This window comes from Halichoerus grypus, chromosome 13 (genome assembly GCF_964656455.1).
Source record: "Halichoerus grypus chromosome 13, mHalGry1.hap1.1, whole genome shotgun sequence".
NCBI lineage: Eukaryota > Metazoa > Chordata > Mammalia > Carnivora > Phocidae > Halichoerus > Halichoerus grypus.
Window position 1 is genome coordinate 60,557,736 of NC_135724.1, and position 26,415 is coordinate 60,584,150.

At 38.5% G+C, this 26,415-nt stretch overlaps 1 protein-coding gene across 9 annotated transcripts in view; it reads left to right on the forward strand.

Moving 5' to 3' along the window:
- Positions 1-26,415, forward strand: part of TWSG1 (twisted gastrulation BMP signaling modulator 1) — a 145,058-nt gene that overhangs the window by 29,363 nt on the left and 89,280 nt on the right. For 4 of the 9 annotated variants that reach the window (XM_078060591.1, XM_078060592.1, XM_078060596.1 and 1 more), the window contains exons 2-3: positions 2,102-2,493; positions 3,134-3,233. In XM_078060591.1, coding sequence (XP_077916717.1) covers positions 2,102-2,493; positions 3,134-3,233 — 492 coding nt within the window. Of the gene's footprint in view, positions 1-44; positions 160-2,101; positions 2,494-3,133; positions 3,234-26,415 lie in introns of all 9 variants that reach the window. The other 5 variants (XM_036092511.2, XM_078060597.1, XM_036092510.2 and 2 more) reach the window with 2 other exon arrangements.

The window sequence follows — 26,415 nt, forward strand, 5'->3', positions numbered from 1 at the left end:
TAAAGCAAACACTTTCCATATATTTTTGTTCTCTTGATCTGCAGTGAGGTTTTTGAGATCCTAAACGCCATATATTAAATTTGCCTGGAATTTTCTCCTGGAAAATGAGAAGTGAAGTGTGTGTTTGAAAATTGAAAAGGCACAAATCCTGACTAAAAGGTTGGTTTGAGGATCTCATTTTGCTTATTTTTCAATCTCCTGAAAAGAATGCTGACATGAGCTATCAAGAGTAGAGATCTGATATATTTTTAGGCTTATTTACTCTGTAAATATCTTAATTTATGTGATTAAGTTTGTTTTATTAGGACAAAGATTTTTCTTTCAGTCTTTTCTGTACTAAGATGGAAAGAAAGAAAAATATTAGTTGGCATATTGTTACTTTGGCATTCAACCAGTTTTCACAGTAATTTTTACCAAAAAAGTCTTTGCCTAGATTTTTATTATTTTAATAGTGCAGTAACAAAGCTTATCTTCAAGTTATTTCCCTCATGTCTTGGCTTCCTATAGCTTCTCCCTTTATATCCTATCAGTAAATTATAAATCATTAAGCATATTACTAGAGTACATTATTCCATCATACTGACATGTAAAAGTACAGGCATCTATTAAGAGGATGTGAAATAGATTTAATCTTGAGGGCTACATAATCCAGGCAAGTTGAAGCAACTTTTAAATAGTCTTAGTTTTAACTTTCCATTAGTTCTCAGTAATCTTAAGTTATCACCACCCTTTCATTCCAATTTTAAAACACCTTGCAGATCCCTGACAGTAAAAAGTCATAATGAATGCTTTAATGACTCAGATTGGAAGCCATTACATTGACATTCATTTTCAAATTATTTAATGTGATATACAGTCATTCATTTAATAAGCTATTATTTGGAAGCTTCTATAGATAGAAAAGGAGAGATCTATTCTTCGAATAAATTTATTACTTTCTAATTTGCTTCTCCTGAGCTAAATAGATAATGTAAATACAAGCAACTAAGAGAGTAAAAGGTTATTTTCTATGTATAATGTAAATTAAAATTTAAAAGAAGCTTTATTTCTTGTGACTAAGTGGCAACCTTAAAGCTAAAAAACAGTAAGCATCAATATCCTTGACTCTGGTGGTGTTTTTAAAAAACGTATACTCAAAAAATGTTCTCTCATTCCAAAGATAGAGAAACAAGTCACAAAGTATATCTTTGGCAACTCTGATTTTCTAGGTTTCCAAGTAAATTTGAGCTTGTCTAAATTAAGCATCACCAGTTCTGTGATGAAGCATCTGTACTTCTCAGCAAGTCCCTGCCCTTCTAGTCCCTTTCTTTCTATGAGACCTAGCAAAGTTACCTAAGGTCTACAGTACATGAATTCAGCCTGACTAGACAGAGTTCCAAAGTACTAGAATATTGCTGCATGGGGCGCCTGGGTGGCTCAGTCGTTAAGTGTCTGCCTTCAGCTCCAGTCATGATCCCAGGGTCCTGGGATCCAGCCCCCCACATCGGCCTCCCTGCTCCGCAGGAAGCCTGCTTCTCCCTCTCCCACTCCCCCTGCTTGTGTTCCCTCTCTCCCTGTCTCTCTCTCTCAAATAAATAAACAAAATCTTAAAAAATAAATAAAATATTGCTGCTTGCGTATATCATCAGGCTACAGGTATATGCTGACATGAAACTCATGAGTTAGTTAGAAAATAGCACAAGTGTTGATTCTCGAAAGTGCTGTGAAATAGCTAAGGGACTTTTGGAGAAGAAGAAACAAGGAATTAAATATCAGTGTTGCAAAAAATCATGTCATACTAGAATGATGGAATGACTCCAGTAGTCTAGAAATGTAATAAGATAACCAATAGGGATAAATATTATGTGCCATGTTTAAGTTTTTAGAAATGTATATGGTATCTCATAACCCAGGGAAAGCTGAGTAAGCAATGGTGGCTACAGAATTTCCCTTTAAGTTGGCTTTGTTTAGGAGTGGCTGTCTGGTGGAAAGGACTAAAGGAGTTACCTTGAAGCCTCATTTAGGAAGCAAAGTTTAGTGGCTTAAAACAATAACCATTTATTTAGCTCTTGATTCTGTGGGTTGGCAGTCTGGGCCTATATCAACTGTATGGTTTTTCTAGGCTCATTCTGTGTCTACTGTCAGCTGCTGGTTGGTTGGAGGCTGAAGGAGATACGATGGCTTCAAGTGGACCAACTTGCCCATGTGGCCTTCTCCCAGTTACACATGGCAGCTGGGAGAAGTTCTGAGAAGAAGAGGAGGGAGAGCACTCAATGCTGTGGAGACCCAGACTCAGAACTGACATGGTGTCACTTCCACCACATTCTGCGGATTAAAGTTGTTCTGAAAATAGACACCATCCCGGGGCGCCTGGGTGGCTCAGTTGTTAAACGTCTGCCTTCAGCTCAGGTCATGATCCCAGAGTCCTGGGATCGAGCCCCGCATCAGGCTCCCTGCTCAGCAGGAGGCCTGCTTCTCCTTCTCCCACTCCCCCTGCTTGTGTTCCCTCTCTCGGTTTGTTTCTCTCTGTCAAATAAATAAATAAAATCTTAAAAAAAAAAAAAAAATAGACACCGTCCCTTGATCAAAAGAGCTGCTGTTACATTGCAAAGAGGGTGGGTGGACACAGGGAGGGAATAATTGCTCCCTTCTTTTAAATAGTCTACCACACTGAGCACACTGATTTAATATGTTGTAGGTCAATAAAAAGAGCAGTTTTTGAAAGATGCTTTTATTCATACTCCACATATTGAGAAACCACAGCTCCCACTACAAGCTGGCTATTCATTTAATTTGGACAATGAATTTAATAGTTGAAAAGCAGGTTTTATGCTTGTACTGAACTATTTTTCAAGGTAGTTTAGGGGGTAAAGTTATGGGTTATAAAGTAAAATGTTTTCTCTGTTTCAAAATAAGATAAAAGCATCCAAAATAGATCACTGAATGCTTCCAAAAGAAAATATAAATCTGCTTGACGTTGTAAATATTTATGTTCCTACAAACAATTAATTCCTACAAACGTTAATGTTCTTAAAAAAAAAAACGGAAGAGTAGATTGCTATAAATGCAAATGTGGGGGCTTTGCTGTAAAAAACTAACAATTTTAAACATAGATGTTTGAAATTTTAAGTTTGAACATCTGTCTTATTTCTAGGAGCTCTGCCAGTGCCGACCTGGAGAAGGAAATTGTTCCTGCTGCAAGGAGTGTATGTTGTGTCTTGGAACCCTTTGGGATGAGTGCTGTGATTGCGTTGGTAAGTTGACATGCAGGAAAGTTTCATATTTATCACAGAATCTTTGACTTTAAGAGACTTTAAAGAATATAACTGGGACACCTGGGTGGCTCAGTCGGTTAAGCGTCTGCCTTCAGCTCAGGTCATGATCCCAGAGTCCTGGGATCGAGTCCCACATCGGGCTCCTTGCTCGGCGGGGAGCATGCTTCTCCCTCTGCCTGCCACTCTCCCTGCTTGTACTGTCACTCTCTCTCTCTCTAGCAAATTAAACAAAATAAAATCTTTAAAAAAAAAAAAGAATATATAACTATTTTATGTGTATAGACTAGTGTGGATATAGATGTAGTAGGTACATAGAACATTATGGCCTTTGCTTGGATTGAATGATATTTACATATATGTGCAGTTTTATTTTTATAGAAAAGGTCTGGAAGGAAATTCAAAGTGCTTATTCTAGGGAAGTAGGAATGGAGGAACAATGGGAATATTTTTACTTTTTATTTTTAATATTTCATACTGTTGAATTTTTAATAAGAAGCATGTGTTATAGTTCTAAATAAAAATAAATACTTCGTATATTTAAAATAGATTATCTTCCTTTTATGTAAGACTTCACTATGAGGTGCCTGGGTGGCTCAGTCGTTTAAGTGCCCAACTCTTGATTTTGTCTTGGGTCTTGGTATCAGGGTCATGAGATTGAGCCCTTGTTGGGCTCCACGCTGGGCTGCGGACTGCTTGGGATTCTTTCTCTTTGTCCCTCTCCCACTGCCCTTCCCCACCTCAAAAAAAAAAGACTTCACTAAGAGATCCTTGAGAAATTAAAAGCTTTTTTTTTTTTTTTTTTTTAAAGATTTTATTTATTTATTTGAGAGAGAGAGAGAATGAGAGAGAGTGAGTACATGAGAGGGGGGAGGGTCAGAGGGAGAAGCAGACTCCCTGCTGAGCAGGGAGCCCGATGCGGGACTCGATCCAGGGACTCCAGGATCATGACCTGAGCCGAAGGCAGTCGCTTAACCAACTGAGCCACCCAGGCGCCCAAGCTTTTTTTTTTTTTAAACTAAAAGTTATTTTTAAGTGTTTTCTGAGGAATAGTGTCCAAGATGTAGTAAGTAAAAAAAGGGGGACACCTGGGTGGCTCAGTCGATTGGGCTTCCAACTCTTGATTTCAGCTCAGGTCATGATCTCAGAGTCATGGGATCAAGGCCCCCTTTGGGCTCCGCTCTCAACAGGGAGTCTGTTTGAGATTCTCTCCGTCTCCTTCTCCCTCTGCCCCGCCTCCTACTTGTGTTCTTTCTCTCAGTCTCTCTAAAATAAATAAATAAATCTTTTTTTTTAAAAAAAGCAAGGTGTGCAAAAGTGTGTTTATGGAATGTTACCACTTGTGTTTTCAAAAGAAAATTTACATGTGTAGACTGCTGATGGGAGAACACTCATCATCCTTTCTCCAACCAGTTAACCCTTTTTCATCCTCTAAAACCACAGTTCAAATGTCCCCTTGTCTCCCAAACATCTCTTTTGACTGAGATACGATCCTCTACATTATTCAGATTGTCTGCTTCTGTTAAGTCATGTATTGCATGCTACTATAATTGTTTTTAATATGTTCTTCCAACAGACTATAAACTCCTTAAGGACAGGATGGTGCATTTTGATCTTTTAAAATTAACCACTATTGGGGTATATGTACATACTTGGAGTACATGCACGTTGTACTAAAACAACCCCCTGGCTTGCTTGTTCCCAACCCTTTGGTCCTGTGTCAGAGACAACTTCCAGCTCTTTGGTATTGTCTTACTTCCATAATTTTAAATAGTATCTTTATACTGTTCTCTCGATTCTTTGATTTTAGAAACTATTCATTGACTTATTATGGCAGATGATGACTTAGCTTTCTTATCTCTTATCTTCCCAATATAGTTATCACTACTTCTAGTTAAATCAGTAATTACTTTAGCAATCCATTGAATAAATTAGTGTTACATATTAGTTTTTTTTTTTTTTTTTAAGATTTTATTTATTTATTTGAGAGAGAGAGAGCACAAGAGAGGGGAGCGGGAGAGGGAGGAGCAGACTCCCTGCTGAGCAGGGAGCCCGATGCGGGACTCGATCCCGGGACTCCAGGATCATGACCTGAGCCGAAGGCAGTCGCTTAACCAACTGAGCCACCCAGGCGCCCCAGTTACATATTAGTTTGATGCATGATAGTATAAACACTAGTTTATTAAATGAATAATACTATTATGTCTTCTTATATTGGAGTATACTTCCTGAAAGATTTCTTAATCTTCTAAACTTTGTATTAGTGTTTAAAATTTTGGCTTTCATTTTTAATTTCCAAGAGCCTTTCTCTGCTTGTCCTTTTTGGGGAGCATACTGTTCTTGTTTTATAGGTATTTTTCTTATCTTTCTGGGACTGTTAATTATGGAGCTCAGTTGTGGTTGCAGTTTTTCCTTTTGCTCTTTGCACTGTTTCCATTTCCTCAATTGCCTGCTGATCCTTGGACATCTATTGATATATAAAAGACACTCTGATGCTAATTGGGAGCCCGGGGTTCATAGACAGGGCATGGAGTTTAGTTTGCATCACTGTCCGATGGTTGCAGACTTTTTCACTGACTCACGGTTTTTTACATATGTTTAGTGTTTTAATCAGTTGCTGTCATTTTTCTTTTTGCTCAAATTTTCTCATCTTTGGTTAGTAGGAACCTCTTCAGCTTAGTGCTTGAGTCCTTTTGACATCGCTTCTGTTCTCTTTGTTAGCTTTAGAAGCTGTCCAAGGCTCATCTTACATATCTTACATATGTAATTAGCCATTTCCCCAGGGGACTTTGGTTTCCAATAGAAGAAAATGGTGGGTAGAGACCACAGTCTTGCCATTAGGACTACTTGTTGCTACTACTAGCTTTCTTCTAATCCTTTTTAGTGGGCAGAGCTAATAAATAACTACAAGGGAAGAAACTTTTTGAGTTTGTAGTAATATTGCCAATTCAAATTTAAGATGACAAGGTCTTTACTCCTTTTGATTTTACATCTGTAACTCATGCTGAAATTTTTGGTTTCTAACAACATTAATATAATTACTTATATGCTTTATTTATAATACATCAATGAGACTGTTAAGTGGCAGTTAAGATTGTCCTTGTCCTTTGTCCTTGAATATGTATTGAAGATGTAAAGCCCAAATACTATATAATAACTGAAGTCAGTTGGAGTATTTTCTGTGAGTGGTTATGTGACCAACTTTATATAAAGTTAGGTTCATTTATGTTAGTTTTCAGTTTTTAGGGATTGTTTATTTCCTTTCTGATTTATTTTTGTTTTGATTATGTAAAATATTTACATAATTAGATAAATGTATGTAACAGTGGTAAAGCAGCTCATATCCATCTCTGTCACTTCCACTCTGTTCCTTCCGTCAACTATAGATAAGGTGACCACGTAACTTATTGTCCAAACTAAGACATTTTTGAGAGCTAAACCAGTAGGATAAACTGAACCTGAATTGACCTGAATTGGCTCAAGGAAACTGGGATGAATGGTTTCATCCTACCTATAGCCATTGTTTAAAACTTTCATAGGCATTTATATTTATTAAAAACAACAACAACAACAACATTCATTGTTACATGAAACATTATGCTTCATTTTTTTTCTTTCTTGTTTTTGTATTTTCATTTAATTGAATGTCCTGGAACTTCTTCCATATTAATTTTTTTTTGGTACCTACATAGAACCCCATTGTTGGCTAAAACACTTTATGTATTCATTTGTTGATAGATGGACATTTGGGTTATTTCCAATCTTTTACCATTACAAATAACAGTATAATGAATAATCTTGTGTAGTCAATTCTATGTAATATTGCTAGATATTATCCATTTCTCCTCCAAAAGAGTCATAATATTTGCGTTCTCACCAAGGCAATGTTCCCCCACAACACTTCCAAAAAATAATGTTGCCAAACTTTTGTTGCTATTGTCTACCAAAGTTTTGGGTTTTTGTTAATTTGATAGGGAAATGGTATAGTTTTAAATTTTCATCTCTCTTACTACCAGTGAGGTTGAGCATCTGTTCATATGTTTAAGGACTGTTTATATTTACTTTTTTGTGAATTGTTCATATCTTTGCCCATTTTTCTACTGGATTATTAGTTTTTTATTTATTATTTAGAAGTTTAAAAATATGTTAGGTATATAACCCCAACATTTATGTTATAAATTATAATTTTGTTTCCCAGTTGCTCATTTGTTATTTTAACCTTTTTTGTTTTTGTTTTTAAGATTTTATTTATTTATTTGAGAAGGGCAGAGAGAAAGAGAGCATGAGCAGGGGAAGGGAAAAGCAGACTCCCTGCTGATCAGGGAGCCTGACACAGGGCTTGATCCCATGACCCCAAGACCATGACCTGAGCCAAAGGCAGACACTCAATGGACTGAGCCACCCAGGCGCCCCTTCTTTGGTATTTTTTTATCCTGAAAAGTTTTTTTTATTTTATATAGTCAACTTTATCAGTGTTTCCTTTCATTGTCTCTAGATTTTGAGTCATAGTCAGGTTTTCCCCCTAGTCCCAGATAGTACTTGTATGGTTTTATTTGTTTGTTTATTTATCTACATATAACTCTCTAATACATTTGGAATTCATCCTGATTTATGTATGAACTATGGATCCAGTTTTTTCTTTTTCACACAATTACCACTATTCATTTAAATATTACTTATAAAATTGTAAAGCTATTTATTTAAAAGTCTTTCTTCCACTGATCTGGGATGCCACCATTATCATATGTACTTTGCTTTATTTCTGGGTTTTCTATGCTATGCCATTGGTCTCTATGTTCATGCATCAAAACCACACTTTTATTTATAGAAGGCTTATAAATGTTTTAATATCTGGAAAGGCTAGGCATCCATCCATTGGTCTTCTGGCCACAGTATATTAATTTCAAGCATACATACATACATACTAGAGTTAATAAGAGGATTATTTTCTTCCCTTTAGGTTTGCATGTGCTCTTTGTAAAAGACTTTCCAAACAGGCTTAGCTTTTGAAAACTGATTCTCCAAAAATTTATTAATATATTAGGCTGCCCTTTTTCCCCCTGAGATTTTCTGCCCTAAAGTGCAGAAACAGACCATTGAAAATATTGTTTTTGTGTAAATGAAATGCTCAATTTTGTATTTTGGGCATTAGCCTGCAATTTTAGAATAATGTGCAATGAAAACAAGTGGGCCTAACAACTGAAAAGGAGCCACTGGCCAGAATAGCAACTTGGTCCACCTAAACAAAATCTAACCTGAACTAAGATGGCTTCCTGCTTTGACTTCTATTCTTATTTACTTGTCTGCTTTATAGTTTTAACCCTTAATTCCCGTTTTATGGCTATTGTTCTGACTTTATCCACTTAGATTAGTTTTGCTTGTTGTATAATTTCACATAAATGTAATCATACAGTATCACATAGTGGTTTAAAATGCATTTTAGAAAATTATGAAATGATTTATAATATAATAGGCTCTATGATTAACCATAAAAATAAAATTGTCAGGTTTTTTACAAGCAAAAATGGGTTTATTTAGGAATAGCAGAGAATTGCAATTTGGGGTATGAAAGCTACAGCAAAACCATAGGCAAGTCCAGAAAACAAAGGAGAGGAGCACTCTTTTATAGAGGACAGGGAGGAGTTAGGAGTACTGTTGTAAACAAAAAGTCTACTGCAGTAAACTAGGAGTTGAAAGTGTAGTAGCTTCTCATTGGCTGAATTGGGACAGTCTCTCATTGTCTGGGCTGTTGTGGGGGAGTAGAAAATCTTCCTCTCTCCTGCTGGGGTAGCAAAGTATAGTCTTCTTCCTGTTGGGAATTCAGTGGTGCACTGTTTGGATAATGTTGGTTTGGAGACACTAGATTCTTTCCGATACTGAGGTCACTTCTAGTACATAATGAAAGTATTATAGATTCCAAGACTAGACTAGGAAGCCTGCTGAAAAACTGCTTAGCAACAATAACTTGTTGAACCATTTTGCCACTCATTTCAGAGACCCCAGATCTCACCCAGGTAAGAGAAAAGCCTATGAAAAGGGCAAAAGAAGGTGGGGGTGTCAGGTAAGAGGCAGTGCCTGCAAAACCCAGGAAAACAAGATGAGACAGCTATACACATGATACTTGGAACACAAACTTGAGCCTTAAGATATAGGCTCTGCCATCCTGTTGATTACATGTTTCTTCTGTATTCCTGCTCCTTTATCTGCCTTATGAATTCCTTGAACTCAGACTTTCAACTCATGGCTCTTGTTCTGGTACGAACTTGACTGGGGCTTGGCCTCTTCCTTTTAGGACATCCATGCTTTTTTTTTTTTTTTTTTATTCTAACTTTTGTAGCTCAGATCAAATCTAGGTGTATCCATTGGCTACCACACAGAATGGATTTCTGTCTTGCTTTACACCAACACTTGTTACTTTCTAATATTAAAGAACAAGTATGTGCTAAGAGTTCAACCAAATACTAGTGTGGTAAATGTTTGTTTTCTTAGTTATTTTTAGACACAATCAAATTACATTCCTAGTTCAGGAAAACATGAATAAAATTAAGAGGACAGCGGAAAGCACCTTGGTTGAAAATAAATGACTTTGGGACCCTAACCAATCATAACATAATTTTTTTGTTTTAATTTTTATTTATTTACATTTGTTGAAGTATAGTTGATAGAGTATTACATTAGTTTCAGGTAGACAGTATAGTGATTCCACAGCTCTGTACATTATGCTATGCTCACCACAAGTGTAGCTACCACCTATCACTATAAAATGCTATTTCAATACCATTGACTATATTCCCTATGCTGTGCCTTTCATCCTATTGACTTACTCTGTAACTGGAAGCCTGTACCTCCCAATCCCCTTCACTCATTTTGCCCATACCCCTGCCACTTTCCCTCCGGTAACCATCAGTTTGTTCTCTGTATTTATGAGTCTGTTGTAGCTTTTTTGTTTCTGTGTTTTTTAGATTCCACATATAAGAGAAATCGTATCGTGTTTGTTTTTCTCTGACTTCTTTTACTTAGCATAATAACCTTCAGGTCCATCTGTGTTGTTGCAAGTTCTTTTTTATGACTGAGTAATATTCCATTAGATATATGTGCATATGACTACTCTTCTTCATCCATTCATCTTGGGTTGCTTCTATAGCTTGGCTATTATAAGTAATGCTGCAATAAACATAGGGGTGCATATATCTTTTTTAACTAGTGTTTTTGTTTTCTTTGGTCCAGTAAATAGAATTACTGGATCATATGGTATTTCTATTTTTTATTTTTTTAGTAACCTCCATACTGTTTCCCACAGTGGCTGCATCAATTTACATTCCCAGCAAAGGTGCATAAGAGTTCCCTTTTCTCCACATCCTTTCCAACACTTGTTATTTGTCTTTTTGATACTAGCCATTTTGACTGGTATGAAGTGATATCTCATTGTGGTTTTTTTTTTTAGATTTATTTTATTTTATTTTTTATTATTATTTTTATTATTATGTTATGTTAATCACCATACATTACATCATTAGTTTTTGATGTAGTGTTCCATGATTCATTGTTTGCATATAACACCCAGTGCTCCATGCAGTACATGCCCTCTTTAATACCCATCACCAGGCTAACTCATCCCCCCATGCCCCTCCCTTCTAGAACCCTCAGTTTGTTTCTCAGAGTCTATAGTCTCTCATGGTTTGTCTCCCCCTCCAATTTCCCCCACTTCATTTTTCCCTTCCTGCTATCTTCTTCTTCTTCTTCTTTTTTTTTTTTTTTTGCAGAGGTACAGGTCTGTGATTCAACAGTCTTACACAATTCACAGTGCTCACTATAACACATACCCAATGTCTATCACCCAGCCACCCCATCCCTCCCACCCCCCACCACTCCAGCAACACTCAGTTTGTTTCCTGAGATTAAGAATTCCTCATATCAGTGAGGTCATATGATACATGTCTTTCTCTGATTGACTTATTTCGCTCAGCATAACACCCTCAAGTTCTATCCATGTCGTTGCAAATGGCAAGATTTCATTCTATTTGATGGCTGTGTAATATTCCATTGTATATACATACCACATCTTCTTTATCCATTCATCTGTCGATGGACATCTTAGCTCTTTCCATAGTTTAGCTATTGTGAACATTGCTGCTATTAACATCAGGGTGCACATACCCCTTCGGATCCCTACATTTGTATCTTTGGGGTAAATACCCAGTAGTGCAGTTGCTGGGTCGTAGGGTAGCTCTATTTTCAACTTTTTGAGGAGCCTCCATACTGTTTTCCAGAGTGGCTGCACCAGTCTGCATTCCCACCAACAGTGTAGGAGGGTTCCCCTTTCTCCGCATCCCTGCCAACATCTGTCGTTTCCTGATTTGTTAATTTTAGCCATTCTGACTGATGTGAGGTGTTATCTCATTGAGGTTTTGATTTGGATTTCCCTGATGCCGAGCGATGTTGAGCACTTTTTCATGTGTCTGTTGGCCATTTGGATGTCTTCTTTGGAAAAATGTCTGTTCATGTCTTCTGCCCATTTCTTGATTGGATCATTTGTTCTTTGGGTGTTGAGTTTAAGAAGTTCTTTATAGATTTTAGATACTAGCCCTTTATCTGATATGTCATTTGCAAATATCTTCTCCCATTCTGTCGGTTGTCTCTTGGTTTTGTTGACTGTTTCTTTTGCTGTGCAAAAGCTTTTTCTCTTGATGAAGTCCCAATAGTTCATTTTTGCCCTTGCTTCCCTTGCCTTTGGCGATGTTTCTAGGAAGAAGTTGCTGCGGCTGAGGTCGAACAGGTTGCTGCCTGTGTTCTCCTGAAGGATTTTGATGGACTCCTGTCTCACATTGAGGTCTTTCAACAATTTGGAGTCTATTTTTGTGTGTGGTGTAAGGAAATGGTCCAGTTTCATTCTTCTGCATGTGGCTGTCCAATTTTCCCAACACCATTTGTTGAAGAGACTGTCTTTTTTCCATTGGACATTCTTTCCTGCTTTGTCGAAGATGAGTTGACTATAGAGTTGAGGCTCCATTTCTGGGCTCTCTATTCTGTTCCATTGATCTATGTGTCCGTTTTTGTGCCAGCGCCATACTGTCTTGATGATGACAGCTTTGTAATAGAGCTGGAAGTCCGGAAGTGTGATGCCGCCAGCTTTGCTTTTCTTTTTCAACATTCCTCTGGCTATGCGGGGGCTTTTCTGGTTCCATACAAATTTTAGGATTATTTGTTCCATTTCTTTGAAAAAAGTGGATGGTATTTTGATGGGGATTGCATTGAATGTGTAGATTGCTCTAGGTAGCATTGACATCTTCACAATATTTGTTCTTCCAATCCATGAGCATGGAATGTTTTTCCATTTCTTTGTGTCTTCCTCAATTTCTTTCATGAGGATTTTATAGTTTTCTGAGTACAGATTCTTTCCCTCTTTGGTTAGATTTATTCCTAGGTATCTTATGGTTTTGGGTGCAACTGTAAATGGGATCGACTCCTTAATTTCTCTTTCTTCCGTCTCATTGGTCTATAAAGATGCAACTGATTTCTGTGCATTGATTTTATGTCCTGCCACTTTACTGAATTCCTGTATGAGTTCTAGCAGTTTTGGGGTGGAGTCTTTTGGGTTTTCCACATAAAGTATCATATCATCTGCAAAGAGTGAGAGTTTGACTTCTTCTTTGCCAATTCGGATGCCTTTGATTTCTTTTTGTTGTCTGATTGCTGTGGCTAGGACTTCTAATACTATGTTGAATGGCAGTGGTGATAGTGGACATCCCTGCCGCATTCCTGACCTTAGGCGGAAAGCTCTCAGTTTTTCCCCATTGAGAATGATATTCGCTGTGGGTTTTTCATAGATGGCTTTTATGATATTGAGGTATGTACCCTCTATCCCTATACTCTGAAGAGCTTTGATCAAGAAAGGATGCTGTACTTTATCAAATGCTTTTTCTGCATCTATTGAGAGGATCATATGGTTCTTGTTCTCTCTTTTATTAATGTATTGTATCACATTGATTGATTTGTGGATGTTGAACCAACCTTGCAGCCCAGGGATAAATCCCACTTGGTCGTGGTGAATAATCCTTTTAATGTACTGTTGGATCCTATTGGCTAGTATTTTGGTGAGAATTTTTGCATCCGTGTTCATCAAGGATATTGGTCTGTAATGCTCCTTTTTGATGGGGTCTTTGTCTGGTTTTGGGATCAAGGTAATGGTGGCCTCATAAAACGAGTTTGGAAGTTTTCCTTCCATTTCTATTTTTTTGGAACAGTTTCAGAAGAATAGGTATTAATTCTTCTTCAAATGTTTGGTAGAATTCCCCTGGGAAGCCATCTGGCCCTGGGCTCTTGTTTGTTGGGAGATTTTTGATGACTGCTTCAATTTCCTTAGTGGTTATAGGTCTGTTCAGGTTTTCTGTTTCTTCCTGGTTCAGTTTTGGTAGTTGATACATCTCTAGGAATGCATCCATTTCTTCCAGATTATCTAATCTGCTGGCATATAGTTGCTCATAATATGTTCTTATAATTGTTTGTATTTCTTTGGTGTTGGTTGTGATCTCTCCTCTTTCATGATTTTGTTTATTTGGGTCCTTTCTCTTTTCTTTTTGATAAGTCTGGCCAGGGGTTTATCAATCTTGTTAATTCTTTCAAAGAACCAGCTCCTAGTCTCATTGATCTGTTCTACTGTTCTTTCAGTTTCTATTTCATTGATTGCTGCTCTGATCTTTATTATTTCTCTTCTCCTGCTGGGTTTAGGCTTTATTTGCTGTTCTTTCTCCAGCTCCTTTAGGTGTAGGGTTAGGTTGTGTATTTGAGACCTTTCTTGTTTCTTGAGAAAGGCTTGTGTTGCTATACACTTTCCTCTTAGGACTGCCTTTGCTGTATCCCAAAGATTTTGAATAGTTGTGTTTTCATTTTCATTGGTTTCCATGAATTTTTTTAATTCTTCTTTAATTTCCTGGTTGACCCCATTCATTCTTTAGTAGGATGCTCTTTAGCCTCCATGATTTTGAGTTCTTTCTGACTTTCCTCTTGTGATTGAGTTCTAGTTTCAAAGCATTGTGGTCTGAAAATATGCAGGGAATGATCCCAGTCTTTTGGTACCGATTGAGACCTGATTTGTGGCCTAGGATGTGAACTATTCTGGAGAACGTTCCATGGGCACTAGAGAAGAATGGGAATTCTGTTGCTTTGGGATGGAAGGTTCTGAATAGATCTGTGAAGTCCATTTGGTCCAGTGTGTCATTAAAAGTCTTTATTTCCTTGTTGATCTTTTGCTTAGATGATCTGTCCATTTCAGTGAGGGGGGTGTTAAAGTCCCCCACTATTATTGTATTGTTGTCGATGTGTTTCTTTGCTTTTGTTATTAATTGGCTTATATAATTGGCTGCTCCCATGTTAGGGGCATAGATATTTACAATTGTTAGATCTTCTTGTTGGATAGACCCTTTAAGTAGGATATAGTGTCCTTCCTCATGTCTTATTACAGTCTTTGGTTTAAAATCTAATTTGTCCGATATAAGGATTGCCACCCCAGCTTTCTTTTGGTGTCCATTAGCATGGTAAATGGTTTTCCACCCCCTCACTTTCAATCTGGGGGTGTCTTTGGGTCTAAAATGAGTCTCTTGCAGACAGCATATCGATGGGTCTTGTTTTTTTTATCCAATCTGATACCCTGTGTCTTTTGTTTGGAGCATTTAGCCCGTTTACATTCAGGGTAACTATTGAAAGATAGGAATTTAGTGCCATTGTATTGCCTGTAAGGTGACTGTTACTGTATATTGTCCGTGTTCCTTTCTGGTCTATGTTACTTTTAGGCTCTCTCTTTGCTTAGAGGACCCTGCTTTCAATATTTCTTGTAGGGCTGGTTTCGTGTTTGCAAATTCCTTTAGTTTTTGTTTGTCCTGGAAGCTTCTTATCTCTCCTTCTATTTTCAATGACAGCCTAACTGGATATAGTATTCTTGGCTGCGTATTTTTCTCATTTAGTGCTCTGGATATATCATGCCAGTCCTTTCTGGCCTGCCAGGTCTCTGTGGATAGATCTGTTGCCAATCTAATGTTTCTACCATTGTAGGTTACAGATCTCTTCTCCCGAGCTGCTTTCAGGATTCTCTTTGTCTCTGAGACTAGTAAGTTTTACTATTAGATGTTGGGGTGTTGACCTATTTTTATTGATTTTGAGGGGGGTTCTCTGTGCCTCCTGGATTTTGATGCCTGTTTCCTTCCCCAAATTAGGGAAGTTCTCTGCTATAATTTGCTCCAGTATACCTTCTGCCCCTCTCTCTCTTTCTTCTTCTTCTGGGATCCCAATTATTCTAATATTGTTTCGTCTTACGGTATCACTTATCTCTTGAATTCTGCCCTCGTGATCCAGTAGTTGTTCATCTCTCTTTTCCTCAGCTTCTTTATTTTCCATCATTTGGTCTTCTATATCACTAATTCTTTCTTCTGCCTCATTTATCCTAGCAGTTAGAGCCTCCATTTTTGATGGCACCTCATTAATAGCCTTTTTGATTTCGACTTGGTTAGATTTTAGTTCTTTTATTTCTCCAGAAAGGGTTTCTCTAATATCTTTCATGCTTTTTTCAAGCCCAGCTATTATCTTTAAAATAGTCATTCTGAACTCTAGTTCTGACATCTTACTAATGTCCGCATTGATTAGGTCCCTGGCAGTCGGTACTGACTCTTGTTCTTTTTTTTTTTTGAGGTGATTTTTTCTGTCTTGTGTTTTTGTCCAGAGGGGAATAGATGAATGAGAGAACAAAATGCTAACAGGGTAACAACGTCCCCAGAAAAATATACCCTAAACAAATCAGAAGAGACCTGAAACCAGGGGGAACGAAAGGGAAAGAAAGAAAAAAGAAAAAAAAAAGAAAAAGATAAAAACAAACGAACAAACAAACAAAAACAGAATATGATCAAATATGATTAGGCTGGTGCATAGATCAGTGCCACACACTAGATTTTGGGCATATTTTGGTCTGTTAGAAGAAAGTGCCCCCCAAAATTTTAAAGAAAGAAAAACTTATATATGTACAAAAATAAGGGTAAATACGATGAAGCGATGGAATATGACTGTAAAGATGAAAATTATAAAAGATTTTATAAAAGGAATTGATAAGATAAGAAGTTGATTGAAAAAAGAAAGAAGAGGATTTAAATGAAAAAAAAAGGGAGAGAATGTGACCAGGCAGGAGACTAGAACAAAGCCATACACTAGAGATTTAGGGTATATTTTGGTCTGTTAGAAGAAACTGTATCCCAAAATTTTAAAGAGAGAACTACTTATATATATATACCAAAAATAAGGTTAACTACTATGAAGAGATAGAATATGACTCTAAAATGAAAGATAAAAAAGATTTTTTAAAAAAGGGATTGATAAGATGTTGGTTGAAAAACGGAAAAAGAAAAAGTCAAAAAAAAAAAAAGAGAAAGTTAAAAAAAAAAAATTAACTTTGAAAGACTAAAGAATCATGGGAAGAAAGCCATAAATTCTATGTGCAGCATTCCCCTAGCGCTGGAGTTCTGCCGTTCTCATTGATCGGTAAACTTGGTCTTGGCTGGCTGTTCTTGCTGATCTTCTGGGGGAGGGGCCTGTTGCCGTGGTTCCCAAATGTCTTTGCCAGAGGCGGAATTGCCCCGCCCTTGCCGGTCCGGGCTAATTAATCTGCTCGGGTTTGCTTTTGGGAGCTTTTGTTCCCTGCAAGCTTTCCGTGCAGCTTTGGAGGACAAGAGTGAAAATAGCGGCCTCCCAATCTCCGCCCTGGAGGAGCTGAGAACTCGGGACCCCACTCCTCAGTGCGCCCCCAGAGAAAAGCAGTCAGTCACTCCCGTCTCCCCGGTCTCCGGCCGCACTCCGTGCTCCCCTGGCCTGTGACCGAGCATTTCTATCTCTGACACATGACCCCGTTTGGAGTCTCCAAACCCAGCAGATCCCTGCGGTGCGCACCCGCGCCGCTCCTCCTGGGGGAGGAAGGTGAGTCTCACCGGATCTGCCGCTTGTTGGGTCCCCGCTGGAAGAGCAGTGGCCCGACTGTGCCGCGGATCACGGTTTATGGCAACCCCAGGCTGAGAGCCCACTCCTTGGCTCCGTTTTTACAGCCGGCTTTCCGGCTCCAATACCTGGGAGCTCTGTTGCACTCATGCACCCCCAGTCTTTCTGTGACCCCGAGGGTCCCGAGACCACACTGTCCCTGCGAGGTTTCCACACACCCCCCAGCGCTTAGCCACTGGAGCGAGGTCCCTCAGCAGAGCCGACTTCTAAAATTTCTGCTTTTGTGCTCCACTGCTCTATCATTTGCCAGTGGTGGCTGACGGAGGCCCTCTCCCCCGCCATCTGTCTTCCTGAATCCGCCTCGGATTCACTTCTCCACACGTCCTGCCTTCCAGTAAGTGGTCGCTTTTCTGTTCAGAGAGTTGCTGCTATTCTTTTCTTCTATCTCCTGTTGAGTTAGTAGGTGTTCAGAATGGTTTGATCCCTATCTAGCTAAATTCCTGGGACCAGAGGAAATTTAGGTCTCCTACTCCTCCACCATCTTGCTCCTCCCCCCTCATTGTGGTTTTGATTTGCATTTCCCTGATGATTGGAGATGTTGAGCATCTTTTCATGTGTCTGTTGGCCATCTGGATGTCTTCTTTAGAAAAATGTCTCTTCAAGTCCCTTGCCCATTTTTAATTGGATTTTTTTTTTTTGGTGTTGAGTTGTATAAGTTCTTTATATATTTTAGATATTAACCCCTTATCCGACATTTTATTTGCAAATATCTTCTCCCATTCGCTAGGTTGCCTTTTTGTTTTGTTGGTGGTTTCCTTTGTTGTGCAAAATCTTTTTATTTTGATGTAGTCCTGCCAGTTTGTTTTTGCTTTTGTTTCCCTTGCCTCAGGAGACATATCTAGAAAAATGTTTCTAAGGGCAGTGTCCAAGAGATTATTGCCTGTTTTTTCCTCCAGGAGCTTTCTGGTTTCAGGTCTCACATTTAGGTCTTTCATCCATTTTGAGTTTATTTTTGTTCATGGTGTAAGAAAGAGATCCAGTTTCATTCTTTTGCATGTAGCTGACCAGTTTTCCCAGCACTATTTATTGAAGAAACTGTCTTTTTTCCATTTATATTCTTTTGGGAGGGAGGGAGGGAGGGAAAGGGGGTTAGGGACAGAGGCAGAGAGAGAATCTTAAGCAGGCTCCATGCCCAGCGCAGAGCCCCACGCAGGACTCAGTCTCACAACCCTGAGATCATGACCTGAGCCTAAATCAAGAGTCAGATGCTTAAACCAACTGAGCCACCCTGAGGCGCCCCTCCATTTATATTCTTGCCTTCTGTGTTTGTAGATTAGTTGACCATTTAGGTGTGGGTTTATTTCTGGGCTCTCTATTCTGTTCCATTGATCTATGTGTCTGTTTTTGTGCCAGTATCATATTATTTTGATTACTACAGCTTTGTAGTATGTCTTGAAATCTGGACTGTGATACCTTCAGCTTTGTTCTTCTTTCTCAAGATTGTTTTGGCTCTTGAAGGGTGGTTCCATACAAATTTTAAGATTATTTATTTTAGTTTTGTGGAAAATACTATTAGTACTTTGATAGGGATTGCGCTGAATCTGTTTTTGCTTTAGGTAGTTTGGACATTTTAATAACATTAATTCTTCCAATCCATGGTTTGTCTTTCCATTTGTTTTTGTCATTTTCAATTTCTTTCATCAGTGTTTTACAGTTTTCAGAGTACAGGTCTTTAACCTCCTTGGTTAAGTTAATTCCTTGGTATTTTATTCTTTTTGGTGCAATTGTAAATGGAATTGTTTTCTTAATTTCTCTTTCTGCTATATCATTATTAGTGTATAGAAATGCAACAGATTTCTATATATTAATTTTGTATCCTGTAGTAAATATTTATTTTTAAATCCTTATTGACAAATATGATTTTCCATTTTTTTCTTTTAAAATATTGATTGTATTTAAGAAAACTATGTATATTATTTAGATAAATTATGGTCTCCACCAAATCCAATTTTTGTAAGCGTTGCATTGGTTTAATACATATGCCAGAATTGATAATGTCAAGAGACATAAACTTTTTTTACTTGGTTTTATTTTGCTAAAAATGTTTGATTGGCTCAGATGTTTATAATTGTTACCCAACAAGTACTTAAGGACACCCAAGACTACAGTCGTATATGCCTATTGAGAGTTCACTTTTAAAGCTGATTTATTGATTTAGAAAGGTGATAAGTAACAAAACTGAATTTAATTTATCCACTGGGACAAATAGCCCAGGAGCTAATCCCAAAATGACCCTGGACACAGGGTTTTCTATTAGTTATAGTAGCTTCTTCTTTAGAGTGAATTTTTCTTCAAGGAGAGTCATTAAATATCCTTTACTTTCAGCCTACTGTAATCTGTTAGGTATATCAAATATGAGTCATAGCATAATATTCAGGAACAATTTCTTTTTTTTTTTTAAGTTTTTATTTATCCATTTGAGAGAGAGACAGATGGACAGAGAGAGCACAACAGGGGGAGAGGCAGAAGGAGAGGGAGAAGCAGACTCCCTGCTGAGCTGGGAACCCGAAGTGGGCCTCGATCCCAGGATCATGACTTGAGCCGAAGGTAGACACTTAACCATCTGAGCCACCCAGGCGTCCCATTCAGGAACAATTTCAATTACCAAAACAATTTGCAATTCCCGAAACTTTTTTTTTTTTTCCCCCAAAATAAGCTATGTTAGGCAATTGTTTTTTAATTAAGGTGATTTTTTTTTTTTTGCCAAAATGGAATAGTAATCACTTAACTCAGGTGTTTTTTTGAGAAGTTGAATAGCTATACCTTTATTCCAAATTAACCTTTAAAAAAAAGATTCTCTTTTGTGATACCCATTGGACATTATTCTTAGAAATGATAATTGACCCCACATTTCTAAAGTAAATTTCTTATTATTTACAAGTCCCTTAAGTTGTCATAAAAACTGTTTTGGAGGGCACCTGGGTGGCTCAGGTTGTGGTCCTAGGGTCCTGGGATCGAGCCCCACATCGGGCTCCCTGCTCAGTGGGGAGTCTGCTTCTCCCTCTCCCTCTGCAGCTCCCCCTGCTTGTGCATTCTCTCTTTCTCTCTCTCTGTCAAATAAATAAATAAAATCTTTAAAAAAAAAAAACAGTTTTGGGTATTGCATTATGAAGTTATTTTGCTTTTATATTTGTGTGTAAGCCCCAGCCAAAGCAAGGGGCCTGCTTTGATTGAAAGGATTTTGAAAATCACTCATGTGCATAGTTCACCTTCTTTATTCAAGAAAGAACTTTGAGTTTGTTTGTAGTATATGTCCTATATATCTTCTGCCTTTTAAAAAGACATTTTAAAAGGGGATCCTGCCCCAGTACCATGAGTATACTTTGCACTCAGATCTTGGTTTCCAATATCATTCTCCAATAAGAGGAGCCAGGCTCCTTGGAAAAACAGCTGGTTCTAACACCAAGGCAGGAAATACAAAAGATAAGCCTGGAACATGTTAAAGTGCCAAAAGGTAAGGATGTGCTAAAAAGAAAAAAAATACCCATATTGGTATGTGTGTGTCAGCTTTACACGGGAGCCAACTGAAAGAGCTCCTGGTGGCTAAAGCTGGAGAAAATAAGCAACAAAATAAATTAGCAATGGATTATAACCAAGAGTATAAAATAAATATTCATGAATCTATACTGATATAAATAATTAAATTAACTAGTGGAAGACAAGTGACAGATCTCTAAGGCAGAATTCAAAATAACTATGTAGATGCTCTGCCCTCAAGGAGGGGGAGCATAACTGCACCCTTCGTAGGTATGGGCTACTCATAATGACTTCCCTCTGAATGGTACAGTATGGGAAGGTGGGGAAAGAGTAACTTTGCAGTGGAGAAATCTGACATACACTAGTTCAGTCAGGTGATCAAGGTCAATATAAGCAGTCATAAATCTTGTTGGTAGTATGTACCTTTTATCCGATTTGATGAAAATAGCACTTTATCTCTGTGGTCCTCCTCCCAATAACCTATTACCTGAATCTTATTGTGAGAAAAACATCAGACAAATTCTAAAAGTAGTACATCCTACAAAATACCTGACTAGTACTACTCAAAACTGTCAAAGTCATTAAAAACTAGGAAAATTGAAAAACTGCCACAGCCATGAAGAGCCTAAAGAGACATGATGGCTAAATTCAGTGTGGCATCCTAAATGGGATCTTGGAACAGGAAAAGGATATTAGGTAAATACTATAGAAATCTGAGTTAAGTATGGGCATTATTTAATAATGCATCAATATTGATTCCTTAATTATAACAAATGTACCATACTATATAAGATGTTAATAATAGGGGGAAACTAAATGTGGGGGTATTATACTCTGTACTATCTTTTCAGTTTTTCTTTACAACTGTTGTAAAAAACAAAACAAAACAAAAAAGTCTGTTAAAAAATGGGCTGTAGAGAGGGGCACCTGGGCGGCTAAGTTGTTTAAGCGTCCTACTCTTGATTTCAGCTCAGTTCATGATCTCAGGATCTTGGGATCAAGCCCCACTTCGGGCTCCACACTCATTGGGGAGTGAGCTTGAAATTCTCTCCCTCTCCCTCTGCTTCTCCCCCCCCCCCACCATTCTCTCTCTCTTTCTCTCTCAAATAAATAAATAAATAAATAAATCTTTTTAAAAAATAGGTTATAGGGGTGACTGGGTGGCTCAGTCGGTTAAGCATCTGCCTTCAGCTCAGGTCACAATCTCAGGGTCCTGGACCCAGCCCCGTGTTGGGCTCCCTGCTCAGTGGGGAGCCTGTTTCTCCCTCTCCCTCTAATGCTCCCCCTGCTGGTGCTCTCTAGTGTGCTCTCTCTCTCAAATAAATAAAATCTTTTTAAAAAACAGGTTATAGAGGGACAAAAGGTTATAGAAGAAAATAGCATGGACAATATGATCCTATATAAAAGAAATTTTATCCATGTATCTAATTGTCAAAATAAAGAGAGTTATTTAAAAGAAACCTTTTTAGGATTTTTGTTGGAAGTACACTAAATTTACAGATACATTTTTGGAGTGTTAATATAGTTTTAATATTGAACCTTCCTACCCATAAGCATGGTATTGCTTTCTATTTAGTATCTATATGTCTTTAATGTCTTTCAATAAAGATTTACCATTGTCAAAACAAAAAAATTAAGTTTAAAATGTTTATCAATGCATTAAACAAAGGACAGTAGTTTTGTTGGTACTGTAAAATTTGGGGAGATCTGATGAGATTCTGCTATTGAATGAATTAATTATAGACATTTGTAACTTGATGGTTCTTTTTTTTTTTAAGATTTTATTTATTCATGAGAGACAGAGAGAGAGAAGGGCAGAGGCAGAGGGAGAAGTAGGCTCCCTGTGAAGCAGGGAGCCTGATGTGGGGCTCAATCCCAGGACCCTGGGATCACTACCTGAGCCAAAGGCAGAGACACTTAACCAACTGAGCCACCCAGGTGCCCCAGCTTGGTGCGTCTTTAGTTCAAGATGTCTTGATTCTTAGGCCATGCATTCCATATATACTAGATGACTTCCTAAAGAATTTTGTCTAGTGAAACATTTTTTAATTCTTTAAAATGTCAGTGTAGCAGTGTCTAAATTGGGTTAATCTATCAGTCAAGGAATACTTTCTAAAAAAATAATAGCTAATGCTTATATATTTTAGGTGTCAAGTAGTTTCCATATATTAATTCATTTAGTCCTTAAAACAAACCTAAGGAGTATGAGAGTGTTATTATCCCTCATCTGTTTACAGATGAGGGAACAGACCAGAGTTTAAATGACCTCCCTTAGGTCAGACAGCTAGTCCAGAAGAAAGCCGGGGCTCAAGCCAGGTAGTCTGGCTTTCAAGTCCATGCTCTGTGACCTATTACATTATATGTCTTCTTGTATGTTACACATTATATGTTACTCAGCTTCTTGTGACGATGAAGGCAAAGATGGTGCCATTCTAAAATCGTGTAACAGTAGCTTTCGTTTGTAGTCATTATAACTATCACTCTTAAGGTAGTAAACGATGTTGGATTTAATAAATAGTTATTTACAACTACTAATTTTTTATGATCTCTATAAAGATAATTGGGCTTGGGCACAAAGCTGTATTCTGTGAACTCTGAATTTTCTCTTGGATTTAGCCAGACCATCCATCTGAGAACTGCATACTTAGACTCTATTGTTAAAACCCTTCCTAAAACTGCCTCTGCCCTACTATACTTGGCATTATGCATTGAGTCTGCCTTGAGAGGCATTGTATTGCTATGACAACTCATGAGAGGACAGATGGTGGTGGGATTTTTATGTTTATAAAAACAGGCATGGATTTTAAAAGATTAAGGAAAGCAGCTCTAGACAATGGCATGTCCCTGTTTCTGTTTCAGTCATTATTTGTCTCACTAGTGTCCTTTTATGCATCATTGTATCTTCTGCATATCATCAGACAAATTGTTTCCCTTTTTTTTTGTAATCTGTAGTTTGAAAACAATAGGAGTTTGTTTTCAGGAAAAGATAATTATAGTATTAACTAAGTATTGATTCTTTTTAAAACTATACATACCCACAGGGGATTCTGATTTACTTCTTATATTCTAAGAGATGAAAACTTCCATCCATTCTCATATTCCTCTCAAAATTCAGATCACATGCTCTGAATCCCATTGCCCTTTCGGGATAACTGTAGGGCACATTCTGCCTTAGAGATCTAGCTACAATGGCCACAGTCTCTTTCCATCTGTTCTTCTAATGCAGCTGTTCCCCCCAATTTTTTTAAATCTCAGAACCCCTTTACACTCTGAAAAATTCAACCTTTAGTGATCTCTTGCTGTGGTTGAAATATATAAAGAAAATCCAACCTCACACAACTATGTAATTGGAAAAGAGTTTTTTAATTGCTTTTCCAGATAATTGTGTATATTCTTCTTTGATTCTACACCAGAACTGGACAAGTGGCAATTTCTTAAAGGTTAGTTACAAAAGTAGAATCTACAACCAGATTCTAAAATTCTTTATACTCTGTTACATCAAAATCCATTGGTCTGTCTTGAAACTTTGAATAATTTTTACCCATGTATAATTTTGTAACATGTATCAGTCATTTGGAAATTATGAGTTCACTTAGTTATATAGATTTTCCTAATATTGACACATTCATTATACAATATATATATTAAAAAAACCCACATTAGTTAATTTTACCACCAATCTCATTAGAAAAGTATGTAAGTTTCGGGAAACGATTGAGTCATGGTGGCAGACAGAAGTTCTCAAATTCTAATTTTTGCTTGAAAACTTGTGTTTTGGAGGGGGGGAAAGATGGCAGAGGAGTAGGGGACCCTATTTCAACTGGTCCCTGGAATTGAGCTGGATATCTACCAGACCACTCTGAGCACCCACAAAACCAGGCTGAGATGTAAGAAGATCTGGATCTCTACAAACAGAATATTGCAGGCGGTTGGTTTTGAGGTAGGAAGCGGGGAGCTGTGATTCCACGGGCAGATACCAGAGGATAAACGGCAGCGGGTGGGTGCCTGGCCGTGGGGATCCTACACCCCCGGTGAGCGACAGCCTCGCGTGCTGCAGATGGGGCACAGACTCGCAGACCAGTAGGGGCGGGGAAAGGACTTTAGGGCAGCCCCTGGGGCAGAAACCCGGAGCAGCGGGGTCACGCCTGCGAACTGCAGCCCCCGGGACGGAAACCCGGAGTTGCGGGGTCGCGTGCGCATGGGAACTAGGAGCAGATGGCGGTTTTAGAAGCACAAAGGGCAGAGATGTGCCCCGACCTGGAGGCAGGACTGGGAGTGCTGTGGAGGGGCGCACAACCCAGGACGCTGCAGTGTATAGCAGCATGGACAGAAACGGAGACGGTGTGGCCTGGAGAGCTCACTGAAGAACAGACTGTGATCTCTCTGCTCTGAGGCAGAGGGTTGGAAACGGTCTCTTCTGCTCTGACTCGTGGAAGAGACGCAGAAAGCCGCCAGAGAAAGCTGCCAGAGAACAAAAGCCCCCAAGACTGATTCCCGCTGAGCCCATCCCCCACCACAGGGGGGCAGGGCAACTCCGCCCAAACAGGGTTGCCTGAGTAACAGCACGGCAGGCCCCTCCCACAGAAGACAGGCTGGGAAAACAAGAGGCCAGCAACCCTAAGGTCCCAAGAAAACAGACGCAAGAAATCTTGCTTGGGTTCTGGTCAATAATGTGGAATCTCTACATTCCCTCAAACAAACATCAACAGAATGACTAGGAGGAGGAGCCCCCAAAATAGAAAAGACTCAGAGATTATGACTTATGCTGCAGATTTACAAATGGATGCAGATATAACCAAGATGTCGGAGATGGAATTCAGGCTAGCAATTGTGAAGACAATGACTAGAATGGAGAAATCAATTAATGGCAACATAGAGTCTCTAAGGGCAGAAATAAAAGGGGAATTGGCAGAACTTAAAAATGCTATCAATGAGATCCAATCCAATTTAGATAATCTAACAGCTAGGGTAACTGAGGCAGAAGAGCAAATAAGCGACCTGGAAGACAATATAATAGATAAGAAGAGAAAAGAGGAGGCCCAGGGAAAAACCACTCAGAATCCATGAAAATAGAATCAGAGAAATAAGTGACACCATGAAGCATTCCAATGTCAGAATAATTGGAATCCCGGAGGGAGTAGAGAGAGAGAGAGGACTAGAAGATGTATTTGAGCAAATCGTAGCTGAGAACTTCCCTAATCTGGGGAATGAAACAAACATTCGAGTCCTAGAGGCAGAGAGGACCCCTCCTAAGATCAAGGAAAACAGGCCAACACCCCAGCATGTAATAGTAAAACTTGCAAATCTTAGAACCAAGGAAACCATCTTAAGGGCAGTTAGGGGGAAGAGATTCCTTACGTACAGAGGGAGGAACATCAGAATAACGTCAGACCTATCCACAGAGACCTGGCAAGCCACAAAGGCCTGGCAAGACATATTCAGGGTACTAAATGAGAAGAACATGCAGCCAAGAATACTTTATCCGGCAAGGCTTTCATTTAGAATAGATGGAGAGATGCAGAGCATCCACGACCGGCAGAAACTGAAAGAATATGTGACCACTAAGCCGGCCCTGCAAGAAATATTAAGGGGGGGTTCTATAAAAGGAGAAAGACCCCAAGAGTGATCTACAACAGAAATTTACAGGGACAATCTA